The sequence below is a fragment of the Tiliqua scincoides genome, chromosome 2 (assembly GCF_035046505.1).
Source record: "Tiliqua scincoides isolate rTilSci1 chromosome 2, rTilSci1.hap2, whole genome shotgun sequence".
NCBI lineage: Eukaryota > Metazoa > Chordata > Lepidosauria > Squamata > Scincidae > Tiliqua > Tiliqua scincoides.
Window position 1 is genome coordinate 152,771,945 of NC_089822.1, and position 19,537 is coordinate 152,791,481.

At 42.5% G+C, this 19,537-nt stretch overlaps 1 protein-coding gene across 2 annotated transcripts; it reads right to left on the reverse strand.

The window, feature by feature from the left end:
• Positions 1 to 762: 762 nt before the first annotated feature.
• Positions 763 to 19,387, reverse strand: ARHGDIA (Rho GDP dissociation inhibitor alpha). Of its 2 annotated transcripts, none has more exons than XM_066614569.1 (6): positions 19,269 to 19,387; positions 4,557 to 4,765; positions 3,846 to 3,929; positions 2,841 to 2,917; positions 2,631 to 2,694; positions 763 to 2,308 (listed from the first exon to the last, which is right to left on the reverse strand). In XM_066614569.1, exons 2-6 carry the CDS (start codon positions 4,744 to 4,746, stop codon positions 2,109 to 2,111), a joined length of 615 nt encoding a protein of 204 aa, XP_066470666.1. In that variant the 5' UTR covers positions 4,747 to 4,765; positions 19,269 to 19,387; the 3' UTR covers positions 763 to 2,108. The 2 variants fall into 2 exon arrangements, with proteins under 2 accessions (XP_066470666.1, XP_066470667.1); XM_066614570.1 differs by having other exon boundaries at positions 19,280 to 19,380.
• Positions 19,388 to 19,537: the final 150 nt, after the last annotated feature.

Below are 19,537 nucleotides of genomic sequence, written 5' to 3' on the forward strand. Positions count from 1 at the left end.
GAATTGTTTTCACATCCTACCTTTTCTTATTAGAGGGAATCTAATGTGGATACCTTGCATGAGCCCTTCCTAGGTCCAGAAGCTGACACCACTGCTTAGAACAGTCTGCTGAGAGCTGCTGTAGCATAGTGGCTAAGACTGAGTCTTAGGACTGAGTCAGGACTTACCTGGTTTGAATCTCACCTTACCTGGTTTGAATCTCACCTCTTACCAAGAACTCACTAGACAACCTCAGGCAAGCCATTCCCTCTTAGCCTGAGCAACACATAGGGATGCTGCTATCTTACAGGGTTTTTGTAACGTTTACATCAGGATAATACCATGTGAAGCACTTTTTCCACTCTGAAATGCAATAATTAACTCCCTCTCTAGGTAGAAGTCATAAAATACAGAGCAAATCTATGGTGTAAAAAAATGTCAGTGTAGTACCACTGATCATGAAAGCTCTCCACAAGGTGAACTTCTTCAGATGAGTTACTTCAAACAGCCATCATGCACACTGACCAACTGTGGGCAAGGATGTGCTTAGGCGAGCAAGTGTTCTGGCTGCTTGCCATACAGGAGTTCTATCTGTGGGATGTTGAAAAAGAGGTCTGTGAAAACAGGCCTTTAAAATAAAGGAGACAGATAGGTGGACAACACTGTTCCCTGTAGAAGAGAATATGGAATGTGTCAAAGAATACCATTTCTTTTATGATTATACTTGATAATGTGTTGGGAAAGAAAGGGGACAGTTGCAGGCAATTAAAGGAGGCCACACACTCAGTTTCAATATTTTATTTAACTGTCAGAAAAGGGAAAGCTGATGATTTCAAATCTGTTAATCCAAGTCCTAAGATTTACAGACAAAAATGCATCAAACAAAAATCACCTAGGGGAAGGAGATGGGAAACAGGGGTCAGGGCAAAGACATAGCTACGAAAGAGAACCACACACTTGGTCCCAGTATCCCACTGAATAGGGCTGCTAAGCTCTGGCATGCCCATCCAGCAAGGAGAAGAGGCCTTCAGGCCCTGTGGACCTCCTGCTTCCTCAACTGCCAGGTCAGTGGGGTTTTGCTGGGGTGTTGGGCTGCTCAGGCATTGTGAAGGAAAGGAATCTAATCAAGGCAATAATAAATACTGACAGGCCAGGCACGTGATTTCAAAAGGCAGAACAGTTACAGAAGGCATTCACTGCTCTTGAATACATTTGTCCTTTGTTCGGATTAGGTAAGCAGCAGCTGATTTAGGCCAATCCATCTTCCAGCCCAGAAACCCAGAGCTTCCCTGGGACTTCAGTGCCTGCAGTCGGTTTAAGTGGGATAGAAGTAACATGGGAGTGACAGTGGCACCAGTCACTTCTGTGCCCACCCACAGGCCCCGCCCCCTAAGCTAGAAGCAAATGCTTCTCTGACCATAGGAAGCTTGCAAGGGTTCTGAATCTTGCTCACGCCCTTGAAGACATCAGCCACAGCAAGATGAAGGGCCTGGCCAGAAGATGTGAATCAAAAAACTGGAGGGATGTATATGGACGGGATAGGAGCGCATATAAAAAAGTGTAACAAGATTAGAGGCCCCCTCCCTGGAGGATGTACGTTACACACATTAAGGCATCATGGTTACAGGAAACCATCACAAATGGAGAGCCAAGCCATGTCCCAGGGGAAGAGGGTAGGCCATGGACATGATTGCGCATGGAAACAACTGGGGCAGCAGTTGCCAGTTTTGCATGGAAACAAGATTCTTCAGCACTTCACCCATTGACCAGAGACAGGAGGGCCTCCAAATCCTCTCCCCCCACAGGCAGGAACACTGCTTTCCCTTTAGCACCTGCCTGAAATCTATTCCAGTGGGTCAAAAGCAGCAATGGAACAAGCCTAAGCTTCTTATTCAAGAGAAAGGACAGGGAGCACTCCTGCTCCATGCTTGGGGCAGACAGTGTATGTTTGGTCAATTTCTTTCAGTGATTCTTGGGAGGAAACACATGTGGGACATTGAGCCAAGATGTCTTCTTGGTGAGCTAAAAAGGGAAAAGGGAAGGGTGTCCAATGCCAGCACTTTGGTACAGGGTGGGGTTTCTACTGTAGCCACTGTCTGAGCAACTCTTGGGATTTGGCCATGGAAGGGCTAATCCTTCCAATCTTTCTTGATGGTCAGGTTCCACTCCCAGGAAAGGTGGTCTGTCTTGTCATCATCTGTAAATTTGGATTGGATATTATAGTTGCCCCGGGCCAGCATACCCTTGGGGGCTTCCTCTATAGGGGTTAGGAACTCATACTCCTCACCACGTGGCCCATAGCTCCCAACCATGTAGTCAGTCTTGTCAACTGGAAGGAGAAAAAGAGATGCAAGCCATGAACAAGAGTTCTTAAAAATGCATGAATGAATCTCCTCAACCATAAACAATGGTGAGCCTGCCAAGGCAAGAAACTTGATTTGCCTCCTCCATGCCTGGCAATCAGGCAAGTATATCGCACACTCTCTGCATTAGGTTCCATTTTTGAGATCAGCTTGAACCCAGAATGGACAAAACTATCCTGAAAAACCATATCTCAAAGGGTTTCCCCCCCGCCATACCACAACAGAAGAGATGTTGAAAAGAATGGGATCCTTGCCCAAAGGTTGCTCCCACCCTCTGCAAGCACTTACTTCTTATTCCTTTTCTGAATGTGTGCTGAATGTACTTCAACCCAGACACAATTTCCTTGTTCACCTAAAGTAAAAAAAAAAAAAGATATCAGCAACATGCACTTCCTTGGCACAATCCCACCCCACAGTAAGAGCAAAACAAGATATCCTAACTCTACCATGCTTAGTTACTAGAAGGAATCAGCCTACTGCATTCTCAAGTGGCTTTACCTGAAAGGAGATCTTTATCCGGTACTCAACACCTTCTTTCAGCACAAATGACTGCTTCTTGAAACTCTCCAGGACACCTGAATGGCAAGAAGGTGGCAGGAATCAGACTGTCCTCAAGTAGGTATAGCAGTTCTACTAAATTTATCTGATCTCTATTAATCAAGAGTACGAATTCATTTCTATTGCTAGCGCTATCCCTCTCACTAAATAAACACACAACACATTACAGTCACCAAGAATGGATGGGAGTAGCAAGGGATAAATAACCAGAAGTCTCACAGGAAAACAGACAATGAAAGTTTGAGAATGGCCAAACTCTGATTACAGCAGAATCCAGTACATTAAGCAACAGGTCAGTAAAGGATTTCAAGATGTTCTTACAGATGTCCATTTTCAGAAGGCAGCTATAGGTGGTCCATTCAAACACACCAAAGAGCACAGATCCACTATCCATAGTTGTACCAATGAACAGTAGTAGCTTTTTTCCAATTCTGTAACACTATCAGTTTGCCTACAAAACTGTCCCCATAGTCTGACCTTATGAAAGCTTTCAGGCAATTGGAAGATATCCTCAAAGGGTCATCTTATCAGAAAGCTTTAAAACTGTGGACAAAATTAGAATATGAACAAACCCCTTAATCCAAAACAAGGTGAAGATAAATACAGTAACATGAGTTGGGATTCTTCAGATCCTATTCACTAGTGTGCCATATTAGAATAATCCCAGTTCTTAGAAAAACGCAATCCTGCTCCATTTAAAAAGAGATTTAAACCATCATCATATGAACCTGCATAAAGACTCATCTCTTCCAAGTGTCTGAAGTCTGATAGTGACCTCTCTCAGGTCACTGAACAGAAATCTGAGTCTTCAACCTGGCAGGACTGAGAAACAGCATGCTGTATCTGCTGTTCCCAGTGCAGTGTGGATGCAAAATAGGCTCTTTTTCTGAGCCTGCTAGCCCACCTCCATAGAACAGATCACAAGTTCCAGTCTAACCTGCTTACCTGTCAGGTCCAACTCCAAGGGGCCAGGGGCACTGCCACAAACCAGTGTCAGTTTTGTTACCACCACATTTGGAGCCTTGGGATCTGAAACGGAAGATGAGACACCTGTTATTAAGAGCACATACAAGCCAACTTCCAGTCTCATTTGACAGCCAGAGTAAAGCTTCTTCCCACAATCACAGCAAGACTAGCATTGCTCCATGTGTATGTTAGGTTGCAATACATCCCGAAGCCCAAGAGCCTCTGGGATATTTCTAGATCCTAGGACTGGAAGAATGATATCAAGCACAGATAGATTCCAGAACTGAAGGGCAAAGATATTTCATGTCCTACACTTCCACGGTCCCAGAAGAAGTATACTCCTCACAAGGCTTCAGCTTCTCCTGGCCCATTCAATATTCTTTCAAAGGCAAGTCTCAGGCAAAACTGTGTTCACTTTAGCTATGGTTATAAATCAGTTTTCTTTATACAGTTTATTCCAAGTTTAAATTTTGTATTTATTGGTAGGCAGTGCCACTCTTAAGACCATCCTACTTACACCTCACAAGCTTTTTTGCTCAGAAACCCAAATCCTGACCTAGGCCAGATGGATTTCACACTTGCATTCAAATGGAAACAGGCTGAACAACCAGCCTTCATGGAGTACTGCCCAATTTGTTGGGCTGGAGGCAGGGTAGAACACCACAAACAGAGCCCCCTGCAGGAACTCACCAGTAGCAATAGTGACATTTCCCAGCAGGGCTTCTTTGTACTTGCGTAAACTCTCATCATCCTTGTCTAGTTCCTGAATCTCCTGGATGCTCTTCTGGGCAGGGGGCTTGTAGTTGACAGAATGCTCATCTTCTTCATTTTCAGCTGCAATCTGGGCCAGTTGTTCAGGGGTGGGTTCTTGTTCAGCCATGTCTATAAACTTCCTATGTCTGGGGTGGGGAGAGAAGACTGCTTCAGTTAATAGGCACTTTTTATACTTAAAAAATCCTTGTGCAAAGATGAATACTGCCCAGGTGTTCTGAAAACTTTACGAAAATTAAGGTTGGTATAGATCCATTCCCATGAAGTGATATTCTGGCAGAAGTATTTTCAGCCTCATGAACACATGAAGTGCAGGTGTGACCATCTGCACTTTGATCCCTGCTGCTGGAGTAAAGAACTTGCTGGATAATTCCCCCCCCCCCCCGAGTTGGAAGCAAATCACCTTAACCTGCAACTATTCTCCATAAATGCATGCTAGCCAATGCAACAAACTGTATTCCACATAAGCCAAGAGCCTCACAACTCCAAGGGGGGGGGGGTCAATGTTAGCAGCATCTGTCAAAAACTGAAGCGAGGGAAAAGGGAGAGAGTGCAGCTTATTGTAGAGTCCCTTTCAAAGAAGGCCAAATGAAGCCGGCTAGGCAGCTGCAAATAGAGGGAAGGAGAATGAAGAGTGAGAAGAGCGGCAGGGGAAGCTTTCAGTCACTTAAGGCAGTGAATAGGAAGTTAATACATATGTGGGGTGCCATTATAATCTCAGTTTCCAAGACCTACTTGGATAAACAAAAGCTACCAAAAATGTCTGAAAAACAAAGAAAAATTCTAAATAGAATAACTCCATGTGAAGTTGTAGAGGCAATAAAGAAGATTAATACAGATAAAGTTCCGGGTCCAGATGGCCTAACAGGTAGATTTTATAAATGTTTAGAAGAAGAAGTAAGTCTGCCATTGCTTAACACAATGAATGATATTTTGCAGACTGGGAAAATGCCAGATTCATGGAAAGCAGCAAATATAACTTTGATTCCTAAAGGAGGACAGGATTTGATGGACATAAAAAACTACAGACCTATTTCTTGTTGAATAATGATTGTAAAATATTTACAGCAATTTTAGCAACTATAATGAAGAAGATATTACAAAATCTTATACATGAAGATCAATGTGGTTTTTATACCAAAAAGACACATGAGTGCTAACATCAGAATAGTATTGGATTTGTTGGAGTACTATGATAAAAGAATAGAGAAATAATTAGCATTGATTTTTTTAGACTTTGAGAAGGTGTTTGACAATTTGAGCTGGACTTCCTTGATTATCGTCTTAGAGAAGATGAATTTTGGAGGGAATTTTATTCAATGGATAAAATCAATCTACACAGCACAAACTGTGCAGGTAGTGGTAAACGGAGAACTATCAACAGTGTTTGAGATCCAAAAGGGAACACGACAGGGATTTCCACTGTCACCACTTTTATTTATACTTGCCTTAGAAGTTTTGTGTAGAGGTATCAGACAAGATGAAAGACTACAATGTGCAAAGATTAAAAATGAATGCTTCAAATTAAGAGCGTTTGCAGATGATATGGTTTTGATCTTAGAAAGACCTTTAAAAGACATCAAGTTGTTGATGGTTAAGTTGAAGAAATCTTAATTATTAGCAGGATTTAAGATAAATAAACAGAAAACTAAAATTTTATCCAAAAATATGAACATACAAGACCAATCAAAGTTGATGAATAAAACTGGGCTCAAAGCAGGAAAAAAAGATTAAGTATTTAGGTATTATTTTGACAAATATGAATTGTATGTTATTTCAAAATAATTATGTTAAAGTTTGGTGTGAATTCAATAAAGATTTTGTAAGATGGGAAAGATTGAAATTATCTTTTTTGGGAAGGATATCTGTAATCAAAATGAATGTATTACCGAAAATGCTTTTTCTTTTCCAGAATATATCAGTATTACTTTCTGATAGACTTTTTAAAGAATGGCAGAAAGATGTGACAGGTTTTATATGACAAGGGAAAAAACCAAGAGTGAAATTTAAGATTTTGCAAGATACAAAAGAAAGAGGAGGTTTAGGACTGCCACACCTGAAGACCTATTATGCATCATGTTGTTTTCTGTGGCTTAAAATATGGCTATTGCTGCAAAATAAAAAATTGTTGAAGATAGAAGGATATGATTTAAGATTTGGTTGGCACGGATATCTTTGGTATGATAAGCTGAAAGTGAATATGGAATTTAAGAATCATTATGTTAGACATGCACTGTGGAAGATATGGAATTGTTAAAACAAGGTTTTAAAATAAAATCCCTCTCTCAACCTCACCACAAGAAGCACATTTTGGTTTGGGAATAGCACAAAGAGACAAATGGTTATTGTATAAGAATATATTCAATTTTAACCAAGGTCAATGTATGTTGAAATCTAGAGAAGAACTGATTGCAGAGGGTTTTGACTGCCAATGGTTTATGTATCTACAATTATTAGAAAGATTTAAAACTGATAAAAAATTATATGGCTTTGAAGAGGGAGAGTCAATATTGGAGAAACAACTAAGATCAGATGAGCACGTAATATCTAAAATATATAAATTGCTTTTGAAATTTGAAACAGTAGATGAACAGGTCAAAGAATGCATAATCCAGTGGGCGAAAAATGTGGGCCATGAACTCTCAATGGACAGATGGGAGAAACTATGGATAAAACAGATAAAATTTACTCTGAATTAAGGAAAACATATATAAGGATTTATCGATGGTACGTGACACCAAGTAAACTAGCCAAAATGTATGAAAGTATGTCCAATAGTTGTTGGAAATGTAAGAAACAAGAGGAAACCTTTTACCACATGTGATGGACGTGTTCAAAAGTAAAAAAATATTGGTTACAAATTCATGCAGAGATACAGTTGATCTTAAAAACAAATGTACAGTTGAAGCCAGAAGTATTTTTATTAGGTATGACAGATGAATATATGGAAAGAAAAAGTGAAGTTTTATTTTTGTACATGATAAACGCTGCCAGAATACTCTATGCTCAATATTGGAAGACTATAAACATACCCTCGATAGAAGAATGGTGGACAAAACTTACGAACTTTGCTGAGATGGACAAACTCACAACTTTACTTAAAGAGAACTCAACAAAAAACTTCTTGAAAAATTGGAAACCAATTACTGACTTTTTGAAACAGAGAAAATAATAATTTAATGTATTATGGATTTGAAGATTAGTTTTAAAGGATTAGATAATAACATAGACTAACATTTGTTAATGTTTAAACTTTATATATATATATAAAATATAAGTAGTTAGAATTTTTTGGCTTCGCTCTTGCTACACCATTAGAGTATATATAGTTCTTTTTTTCTTTTTTCAATGTAAATGTGTCATGTTTGACAAACTAAATAAAAATAATAATAATCCCAGTTTCAGACACTCCCAACTCTTCTGTATGCTGCTAGTGCCCTCTGAAGTCACAGCTCATCACAGGGGGGATGGTTTGAGAAGCCTAAAAACAGTCTGAGACAGTGTTTTCAAATGACAGGGTTTCAAAGGCTTTGGAATTTGCTTCCCTTGTGCTGCTGGCAGTTAATGAGGCCAGGACTGTGACTTTTTACAGATACACTGCATAAAAGGGAGGTTGCTGCTCCCTACATTACTTTCCCCCCCACCCTGCTTCCTCTGTGTCTTTCCTCCTCAGACTCACTTTACATAAACATGCAGAGGTCAGAACTAGGGCTGCAACCTTGCCAACAGACAGTGGCGAATGCTAAAAGGACCCAGTAAGAGGAGGGTGAAGTATGCTTGAAACCTGGAACACACTACACAGCAGAATCTACCTGTCCAGTCTTGGAAGATACCTTTCTTCTACACTTATTTACATAGTCTGAAGAGTGGATCAGGCAGCTAGATCAGGCAAGATGAACCCATGACTAGTGAGAGAGTGAAACAAAGCCAGACTGTTTGCTTCAAACATGAAACTAAGAAATAACTCCAAGATGCTAAATGTTTAAGTCCCATTAAACACATCTGACTTCAAGACATTCTGCCTGAGCCAACGAGTCTTCAGAAGCTCTACACTTCACCTAATGAGATTTCAAGGTGAGACCTTCTCTACTCTTGGTCCTTCTGAGCACAGCACCCAACTGTATTCTTGGAGCTAAACCACTGGTGGTGTGGGCACTTTCCAGTTCTAGGTGCACTAGAAAGTTGGCCACCAGTTGATGATAGAATGAGGTCTCATGAACTGGTGCCACAAAGGAACTTTAGCAAGCAATTGTAGAAAGTTGAACAACCTCAGACAAAAGTGAGCAAATCTCACACATACTAGGTTTGGTAAATCAAGGCAGAAGCATATTACATTGTACATAAACTTCTTTTGAGAAAGCCTTATTGGTGTCTGTTCTTTGAACAAGAAAACTTAAAGGTTGCATGAGAAACACTTTGCCCCACTGGCTCATTCTGAAAGGCTTCAAGTCATGTGGTTTACAGTTTTTAACCATGTGGGGTTGAAATATCAGGGTTCTTGGGCATGAACACAGCCTGAATAACATTTTATTGGAAGAAAAAAACTACACAAGCATGGCCAAGTACTTAGGTTTGGGTCCTCTGTCAAATCAGAAAGCACAGGTCACAAAGAATGGGTCTCTGGCTTGCCAAGAGAAGAATGCATCACTTCCAAGGAAGCAATATGGGCAAGAGGCCACCGCTACCCTCACCCTCCTCCATGGGTGTTCAGGGCACTTAATCTAGCAGCAGCAACTCATTACTGCCTCTCTCACAACAGTTGCCAAGTTGCTCTTGCAACTCAGGTGTCAGGAGACTAGCTATGACACACAAGAATCTTTCCTGGGATCTCCTCAGAAAACAGGGCCCCTTGGTCGCCCAACTTACTGTTCAGATAAGAGCTACGTAAAGACAATGTGAAGAGGTCAGGAATTGTTTATTTTTTACTGCAGCATCAGCGCTACCCTTTACTGCTGGCTGAAAAAGTGTTGCGGGTAAAAATCAAAGCTACTTAGAAATCTGAATATCACATATAAGTAGTTCCTTTTAATGTGGGAGAGGTCATCAAAATGGTCAAATTATTATAAGATTTAGTTTCTGCCAGAAGCAAACCAGGCACTGCTCAAACTCCTTAATAAGCAGTTAAGTATCACTGTTCCTTCCTTGTACTAACTGAAACACAGCCGAGACCCTCATGAACAATTTCAAGAATTTAGTTCATAAGCACAGTGAATTGTAGGAGTAGCTCCCCTCTGTCTCTCCTACATGAACATAACGACTATGCAAATATAAGCAGTTGCTTGCTTGGTGACATCCATTCCCAGGACCCTTCAGAAAGGAAAGCTTTCGGAAAAATAGCAGCCTTCCCCCCCATCAGTTGGACTGCCCCTTAAGGCAGATCAACAAGCTACAGTGACTAGAAGTAGCTTAAGATAATACAGCCCAACCCTACAGCACCAGAAAGTAGCACACCCCTCCCACTCCAATCAGGAAGCTGGCTCATTCCAAGGGTGTGACCAGATGCTTTGGACATGACTGAAAAGTTGCTGCCCTTAGCACAACTCAGTTGCTTTCCTTCATGCATTTGACTAAGCAGTTGCCAGATTTCTTTCTTATCTCACTGTCCTTTCCCTAGAACAGTGGTTCCCAACCCATGGTCCGGGGACCACAGGTGGTCCCTGAGGGCTCAGGAAAAAAAAGATGATCATCTTTGATCACTTCTGTGTCCTGCCAAGTGAGTGCTCCCTTATGGATCACTGAAGTGTCAACTGTGGCTGTGGGTAGTCCATTCTCTGCCCTCTTTGGTGCTGAAGTGCTAGCTGCTGGAGGTTGGCAAGATGCTTCCCCATGGACCACCAGAGCAGTCAGAAAATGGACGACACACACACACACCCGCAGCTGGCATTTCCAATGTCTCACTGAGTGCTCCCCCATGGACTACCAAATTGAATTGTAATTTTTTGTGTGGTGGAGATGGAAGGGGTTGCATGTGGTCCACAACAATTCCAACATTTGTCTCAGTGGTCTGCAGGCTGCTAAAGGTTGAGAACCACTGCCCTAGAAGCAGCTGAGCAGGATTTCATACTTGTCATTAAGAGAGCAGCTACTACTTCAACCACATTTCCACCTTGTAATCCCAAACTGTACTACTGAGTGAACTGCTGTCCCTCCTCCTGCTCTAAAACCCATCTAAAAGCAACGAACAATAGGATCTATAAGTACTCTTGACCCCAGCTTAACTACATATATGTACCCTTTCAATTCTGAAATCCATAAGTACATTACATATAGGAAACTACTCCAGAAAATGAATTTCATGGTCTTTGAAAAGCACCACAAAGAGAGATCATGCACACAAGAGAAGCACTAATTGTTAAGTATAGGGATTCTGCATGCTGCAGAAAGAAGGCACAATGCCTGCAGCACCATCAAAAAAATATCCAAATACTTGCCCTTTACAGCCCCAAAGCCAGGGGACTAACCCTCTTGGAACACAGTGAAACAGCCTTTGAGAGGTAAAGTCCTTAAGGTTCTCACCAACCCAGAAGCATTCCTACACAACACAGAATCCCGGCACACACCTCCATGTGCAACTTCAAGTCACAGAGGAAGGCCCTGTTTCAGTAAAGAGCTTGCCAAAATTCCCTAAGCCACTTCCTTGAAGGAAGAAAACAGTTTACTAAAGGTCAATAGGATAAAGACTGCCTTAAAGAAATAATGGTGCTACCTACCATTTCCAAATGATAGGCAAAGCAACCCCAGTACTCATTTATCCCACACTCTCTGCTCATAAAATCTGCAGTGGTGATGTAGCATGCAATATAGAGAACAGGGAACTCTACATTTCAAGTTAAGACTTTGTATCTTTTCAAGCAAAGTAGAGGGAGTATCAACTCTTGTAAGAAAAGAGTTCTAGAAAAGACAACAGATTTGGGGAGAGAGACAGACACTCATAGGAATTGTGGCATTAAGGTTTCAAGAAGGCCCTGTAGCAAAACCAAATATTGTGCTTATGAAGCTCTGGTAAAAATGCCAACTTCAGTACGTTCCCCAAAGGAGAATGGGGCTAAAGTGCCACTGTTCATATGGGTTTACTGTTAACAGTCTATTGTAACATACATTTAAGTCAACTAGAACCCACTTCAAATACATGAAGGGTATCCTCAGTTGGCAGTGTGCATATGTACACATAGTGACGCAGGGAAATAGCTGTTAACAGTAGGATCAGAAGGGTCACAACTATGTTTTAAGCATCAGGCAATTGGGTTCTAGAATACAAAAGCTTGTATCACACCTGTTAAGACTAAGGTGCCACAACATCATTTTATTCCAGTGCATGGAAAGGTAGGATGCACAGCAGTCAAAAACTAAGAAAATACAACATGAACTTGTGTAAAAAGTATTAACTATTGTTAAAGAATAAAGAACAGCCATCATTTATATAACTTGCTTGGCAGAGGTCTGCTCCATATCTACCATCGCTGCAAAATTATATATTTCTAGTTATTAACCATAAAAAAAATGTCACAAGTGTAATTCTTCACAGATAGCCTGAGCAGTACTGCACTCATTACATCTGTCCACAAGTTCAGTCATGGAATTTAGCACCTGATAATTACAACTCTGATTTCAAAACAAGTTTCTATTCATCCTAGATGTAAAAAAAAACCTTGGAAACCTGTGAATAACACTTGGTTGAAATTAATAAGCCAGATGGGCCAAGAAGGTATTACTGTCTCATTTGGCCCTTCTGCCTAGCATTCCCCATGTTCTTCACCATCCTGTCCTGCTTAGGAGGAGGGATTGGAGACTGAAGCTAACACCAATTATTCGTTAAACACTCCTAATTTTTCATCTTAAATTATGCTAAGAATATTTGTGGATGTCATTCTGGGCACATAAGTTGTTTTTCAATAAACCCTTGTACATCCAAACCCAGCTGTAAGGTAATCATGAATTTAGTTTCTAAAGCAGTGCAAATGCCACAGACTCACAACTACCTTACCTTATAGGCAGAACTTTCAACTGCCCCTATTTCTCCCCCTCCAGTACCTGGGTAAAAATAGCTCCTATATATGACTGTCAGTAGATACTACAGAATACATTTCTTCTAACTCACAGCTCTACCAAAACAGTTAGCAGCCAATTAAGAACTACAAGGATCACCTACAAACAAGTACATACATGTTGATAACATTAATACAAATCTGTATGCCTCCATTCATAATTAAGTCCAGGTTTTTCCCTTAACTGTACTGAACGTGAGATTATTGCACTCCATCCAGAAGAAAGAGGTTATACTAGAGATTAAAAGAAAATGAATTTCAGGTTGGGTGGGAGGGAAGGAAACAAACTTGGAGGAAACTTTTGAAGAAATTTTTGTTTGGGCTGAACTGAAAAGCCTGCAAAGTGCAAGGAGGATTGATCAGGGAAAGAATGATCCAATATTGCATCCTCCATGGCTACTCAAAACACTTTCTGTACTAATTCAGAACAGACAGACATTTTCTAAGAACAGGAGCATCTCTAGGCCTAAATAAAGCTTTGTGAGAGAAGCTCAATGCAACTGTATTAACACCACCTGAACTAAGAGCCATTCCTGCATTAATAAGGCTAACCCAAAAGGGAGTATAATCTGAAGTGTCAAGCAATTCCCAGAATACTCCAGATGAAAGGTAGCTAGTTGGTAATTCATAGAAAAGTTTCCTTGCCCTCAAATGATTAGGGTATTTAACCATATCCATAAGGGTTGATTCAATTCTAGTTCTGTCTCATAATGAAGAGCTTGTGTTCCAAGCAGCAATAAAGGGCCGTCTCATTCACTGGGTTACAACAGTCAGAAGCTGACAGATGCCAACTGTCATGCCAACAATCATGCATTATTGGTTTAAAATATACCAATATTAGCCAAAGGACTTTAGATCAAGGGCCAACTCACATTTTTGTACATGGAGATATCTCTACATAAAAAGGTATACAGCAGGTACCATACCCCTTGGGAGTACAGGAACCAAATGGAATATGGGATGCAACCTCTGAACAATTTAACCAAAAAAATTATTGTTAGATTAGATCAGTTTTTCTCAAACTGTGGGTCAGGTGGGTTCCTAATCATTTCAATATTTTATTTTTAATATATTAGACTTGATGCTACCATGGTATGTGACTGTATTTGGGAAAATGTTACAGACCTGTATTTTTAACAAGCTACTATGTATATTCTTCTAACAATGTTAATCAATGAGACTTACTCCTGGGTAAGTGTGGGTAGGATTGCACCCTAGGATTATTAAAAATTTTCCTGCATGATGAAAATGGTGGTCACTTTTGGTGGGTCCTGACAGATTCTCATTCTAAAAAGTAGATCCCAGTGCTAAAAGTGGGAGAACCAATGGATTAATTAACTATCACCATCATCAATACAGGCTGAAGCATTTTGTTCCTAGCTATCCATGTTCCTAGCTAACCAAGCTATTGATACCTAAGTCATAATGACAATGGTGATGATTTGCCAGTTTGGCAAAGGCAGTATGGAGATACACTAGACAATCCATTGGGGGTCTCTAATCGTTAAAGGATTAAGAACCCCTGGTATAAAGGGAAACAGTAATGAGCAAAGCAGCCCTTAGTCGGACATGACCAGTGCTGGACCTAATACACAAGACAGCTTTCTAGAATAACTCTACAGCCTGTGGCTTGTTAGCATTACTCCCATCTATTTACTGATAGACCAGACCGTTCCTGCTCACCCAGTCCCTACAAATATACGTTCATCCTCAGGATGTTTCTAGAGGAAAGAAGGAGTCCATGGGAAGCAGAGTCTTGAGATCTTTCAAGGATGTACAATCTAGACAGGTTGCAATCCAGACAGAGAAACACTCAGCACTGCAAGACAACATAAGGCTTTCCACTAGGGAAAAGTGCTGCCGAGGAGAAGAGCAGAAGCCTCACATGGATAGTCCCTGAGGCTGAGCCACTAATTCACTTTGGCAGAAGGTTCAATCTGAATGGGCTGGAGATCCTATTAGCCTCAGAGATAATGCACTATGCAGCAACAAGGAAGGAAGGAATCAGTAGGGAGTTGCCCCCACTTACCCCCATTTCCTGCACAAATCAGCCAGGGGATTCAAGACATCACCAATTTCCAAATCCTGCAATTCACATGGGTTTCTACCATATCTGCTAGTTTTTACTACAGAATAGCAACTATTTTGCTGTGAGATAGTTCGCAGACTTCAGACATCAGTAAGAGCCTGATACAAAACTCTTTCAAATATATTTCTGCTCAAGCAGTCTCCAGCTCCTAAGTACCAGTTATCTTTGCTAGAATCTTTTTATACCAGTTGCAGTTCTCATACAAGCAATGACTCACAACCCTTTAATTCAGTACAAAAAAGTGAGAGTCTAACCCCTGGTCTGTATGTCACCCAATAGATAACATTTACTGCTGGAGTGTGTTAGTTGAGGATACAAGTTTTCTAAGGTGCAGCATATACAAGCTCTCACCATGGAAACACAGCTGCAATTATCAACCAGGACAAAAGCAAAAATTTCAAGAGCCTTGACTTCCAATATAGGCTGTACTATCATCAAGTCCAGACCCAGATATCTGGTCAGAACTGGGTGTCAATTGAGCTCTGAGAGGTGGAACAAGTGACAACAAGGAGGAGCCCAAAGAGAGCAAAGCCAAGGCTGGCAAAGCAGCTGAAACACACACTAGGCCAATTAAGAGTTCTACAACATAGCAGCAGCAGGTCAACATTTTCAGGATCCACTGTCCTATGCTGCACTTTAACAAACACTGCTTTACCTACATTTCCTTTATCTTACCCAAAGCCTGCAAGACAGACAAGAATGATGCATTTCTTATAGCAGAACACAGTATCAATTTCTGTTCTGAGAAAAAGCTTTTCAATACAGAGTGAATACATCAAGAAACAACTTTCTACCACACATAATTTCAATGTTGCTCACCATCCAGTATCCTATGATTGCGTAAGCATTGTTTCTACATCAAATCTTGATGAAACACTTAGAACCCCACTGGAAGGTACCTACAGAGCACTCAGGTTGGATGACAGAGGCCGCAGAATGCTATCAGCACACCTATAGAAAGGATGCAGACAAAGTATGTATTACACCCATGTCACTTTTCTCACCCTACAGAGAAAGTGTGGCAGTTGAAGGAATTGTATTTTAGGGCCCCTTATAATAGGCAGGAATTCCTCTCTGTGTATTCAAGTTCATTTGTTTTCCCCCGGATTTGCTTGCACCTTGCAAACAAAGTGTGAGTAATTCTACAGGTAACTGTTCCCTCCCATTCTCAACATCCCCGCTACTGAACGTTTAGATTAAACACATTCAGCATCACAATCCCTGTAGCTAAATCTGGAAGGCACCTACTGGGTTTCTCTAACTCTTCCTAGAAGACTGCTAATAGAATAGGCTATACATTTCCCATAAGCATCATACTGTTGGCATCCTTCAGTCTCGGAAGACCACGGTATCGCGCTCTGAATGATGGTTCTGGAGCAGTGTCCTCTCCAGTGCGCGAAGCCTGGGTAATGTAGATATGGAGGATAGACTGTTACCCATGCAGCAAATCCCCCCTCTCCACGTCGCTGAAATGGTCCAATGGAAAGGCAGAAGCCAATACGGTTGGTTCCAGCGGCGTCGCAGGAGTTGCCAGAGCGTGACTATATACAGCCGTGAACTGCCTTAGGGACTCCGGCTCCGGATTTTGCCTCGAGGTTGTCTCCTGAAGCCTTTTCCATAACTGGATATAGCCACAAGGCAGTGGAGGTTTGGGATCAGAGTTTTCCTTCTCTCAGATGAGCTGCCTTCCCAGGCTAATGAGTCCCATCTACCCAGTGGCTGTTTAGTCGCCTCTTACAACAAGTACAGCCAAACTGAGGGCCTATTCTTGTCCCCAGCCCCCAGGGGAAGGCATTATATCCTTATCGCTTATCCCTATCCTTATCCCTGTCATCATTCAAGGCCAAAACATGACTAAAGCTAATTGAATGAAAAGCCCAACGATCACAGGTAAAAATACACACCTCCAGTCCCCTCTCTGGCATTTACCCATTAACATATGATCACACAGCCAAGAGCAACTATAGTTGCATGACACACTGTTGTCTCAGATGTTAAGCACACTGCTCACATGTGGGCAATAAGCCTTATTACCACCTTTAAAATTTCCATTCTAATCTATAAGTAGAGCTAGCACACGGCACATAAAAAGGACTCAAATGCAGGCTGCTGAAGATCCTGCATTTTTGCCTGGTTGCCCGTACTACAAAAAACAAAGATCTTCAAAGATATAATATAGGCTGCTCAACAAGAAACCTGTATAAGGATACAGAACATGTAGCTTTCTAAAACTGTCACTTCCTTAAACCAAAGATTATTTCTAAGTGCTAGGGCACGGGTGTCAAACATAAGGACGGGGGCCAGATGTGGTCCGCGGAAGCTTTTTATACGGCCCTCAGGCTCTCATCTGCTAAGCAGTGCTAAGGTGTTACTTCTGAAAGGGCAGCCCACACGAAAATTGGGCTCTACCATATCTTGAAATATGATCAAGATTCTTATATTTTCTCTTTTGTTATTTGCAGCTAATGAGTTTCTAAGTGAGAAAAAAACTGTTTATTTTTGGTTATGACCTGTTTAATGACATCACTTCTTGCCTAATGACATCACTTCCGGCCCTCAAGCAGGCATCATGAATGCTATGTGGCCCTCCGTAAGAAATGAGTTTGACACCCCTGTGCTAGGGTATTAATCTTCATTACACATTCAACTATCCCTGCCCATTTCTCTTCAACTAACCCCACAAGACTTCTGGTAACAAAGGTATTTCTTCTCACCTTCCCTTTAGCAGCACAAACACACCATGCAAGATCTATGCCTTTGTTAATTGCTTTGATAGAATATGAATCATCCACCAGTATGTAATTTCATGGAGGCCATATACAAAGATTCAAACCTGCCTAGTAGTTGCTTCTGCTGATCTAGAAATCCTTTAATCCAAGATGTGTGGAGATGGTCTGACCCAGGGGTGTCAGACATGCCCATGGGCCAAATGTGGCTCCTGGAAGCTCTTTATCAGGTCCTTAGGCTCCCCTAGCATCTTCATCAGCTGCTGAGCTGTGCTAAGGTTTCAGTTGAAAGGGCAGCCCACAAGATAATTGGATCTCCCATACATTGAAAATATGATCAAAATGTGTGTATTTTCTCTTCTGTCATTTGCAGCTAATGAGTTCCTAATTGAGAACAAAGTGCTTATTTCTTGTCATGGCCCACTTAATGACATCCCTTCCTGCTCTTAGCAGGCATTACAAATGCTGCTTGGCCCACTGAATGAAGTGAGTTTGATACCCCTAGTCTAAGCCATAAATATATTCATGATGTTTTATGAGGTCCTCTGGATCAAGGAGAGAAGCCCAAGATTTAAAGAGTCAAGTGCAAACTCAAATTAAGCCCTGATCCATATCCCTAGCCTACCTAGAACCTTAAACAATGTTTGCTAAAAAGGCTTTGTATTTTAAAAAAACAAAAACAACTTTCTTCATATAAACCAAAACGCCCAGACAGAACATTTGAATGGTTGGGGCCATGTGTAACAAATTGAAAATAAAGGCAATGCTAGATGCAAGGGAGGGCATCAGGATGCAGATCTCTTGGGGTCTTGTGTGCTCCCTGAGGCATCTGGTGGGCTGCTGTGAGATACAGGAAGCTGGACTAGATGGGCCTTTGGCCTGATCCAGCAGGGCCCTTTGTATGTTCTTGTGTAAAGAAGAGAACTTCATTGCTTTGAAGACTAGCAATACCTACCCAAAACAGCACAGAATAGCTCCATGTGTCTAGAGCAGCAATGCACTTCCAGAGACCTAACAGGTACAATAGCCTCAGGATAACTGGACGCTTAAGCTGAGAGACATCACCCAGAAGACAAGAGGCTTGCAGCCCAATTCTAACCATATCTACTCTGAAGAAAGTCCCAATATAGGCAAGGGAGCTTTCTCCCAGGTAAGTGTGGAGGGGATCAGTGGAGATCCTATCCCATCACAGGACTGCAGCCTGACAGCCCAATCCTGTCCACGCTTTTCTGAGAGTAAGCCCCATTGACGCTCATGGGGCTTACTTCTGAGTAGTGTTCTTAGGCTGCAAACCTATCCACGCTTTCCTGGGAGCAAGCCCCACTGACTCTAATGGGGCTTACTTCTGAGTAGACAGGCTTTGGATTGGGCTCTGAGAGACCTACACAAGCGGAGACAGGGTGAGTGGGGGAGAAGCGACTCCCAGTGGGGCCGCCAGACACTAGCAGGCGCCTCCAGGACGGCGGAAGGAGGAAGCGGTGCCTCCAGCAGCCAAGGCGCTGAGCCGCCCAAAGCGACTTCAGGGAGGAGGCGGCGGCGGCGGCGCCTTTGTGTCAGAAGCCAGGAGGGAACCGACTCGCCACGCAGCGCACCAGGCGGCGAAGGAGCTGGAGACGGCCCGGTGCGGAGGCCGCACTCGCCTAGCAGAGACCCACAGGAAGCCCGGAGAAGCCACCGCTAGGCGGGCACGGCCGGGGAAGAGCCGCAGCCGCTGAAGAGAAGGAGGAGGGCGCTTCCACGGAGCCGCCCCACGCCGCCAGAGGCCCCTTACCCGGCACGTGCCTCGGCCTCGCCTTCTGTCACCGTTGCTGCCGCCGTCCCCGGTAGCCAAACGCCGCCCGCCGCCGCCCAGCTCTGCCCCGCGCGCGCCCCCGCACTTCCTCAAGCCTCGCCCCGCGTCACTTCCCCGCATATACGAAGGCGGGCGCGGGCCGCCCCCGCCCCTCGGCTCGACGCCACTTCCGGCGAGCGGGCCGTTGACTGGCCCCCAGGCCGAGGGGAGGCTCGGGAGTGGCAGCCCGCAGAGGCCACGCCCACACC

What these genes read in the sequence shown, in the direction of transcription:
- ARHGDIA (XM_066614569.1), bottom strand. Translation starts at nt 4,746, where the DNA reads ATGGCTGAACAAGAACCCACCCCTGAACAACTGGCCCAGATTGCAGCT. An exon ending in AAATGTCACTATTGCTACTG is followed by an intron (nt 3,930 to 4,556) that starts GTGAGTTCCTGC and finishes CTTCCGTTTCAG; the next exon opens with ATCCCAAGGCTCCAAATGTG. An exon ending in GGATAAAGATCTCCTTTCAG is followed by an intron (nt 2,695 to 2,840) that starts GTAAAGCCACTT and finishes TTTTTACTTTAG; the next exon opens with GTGAACAAGGAAATTGTGTC.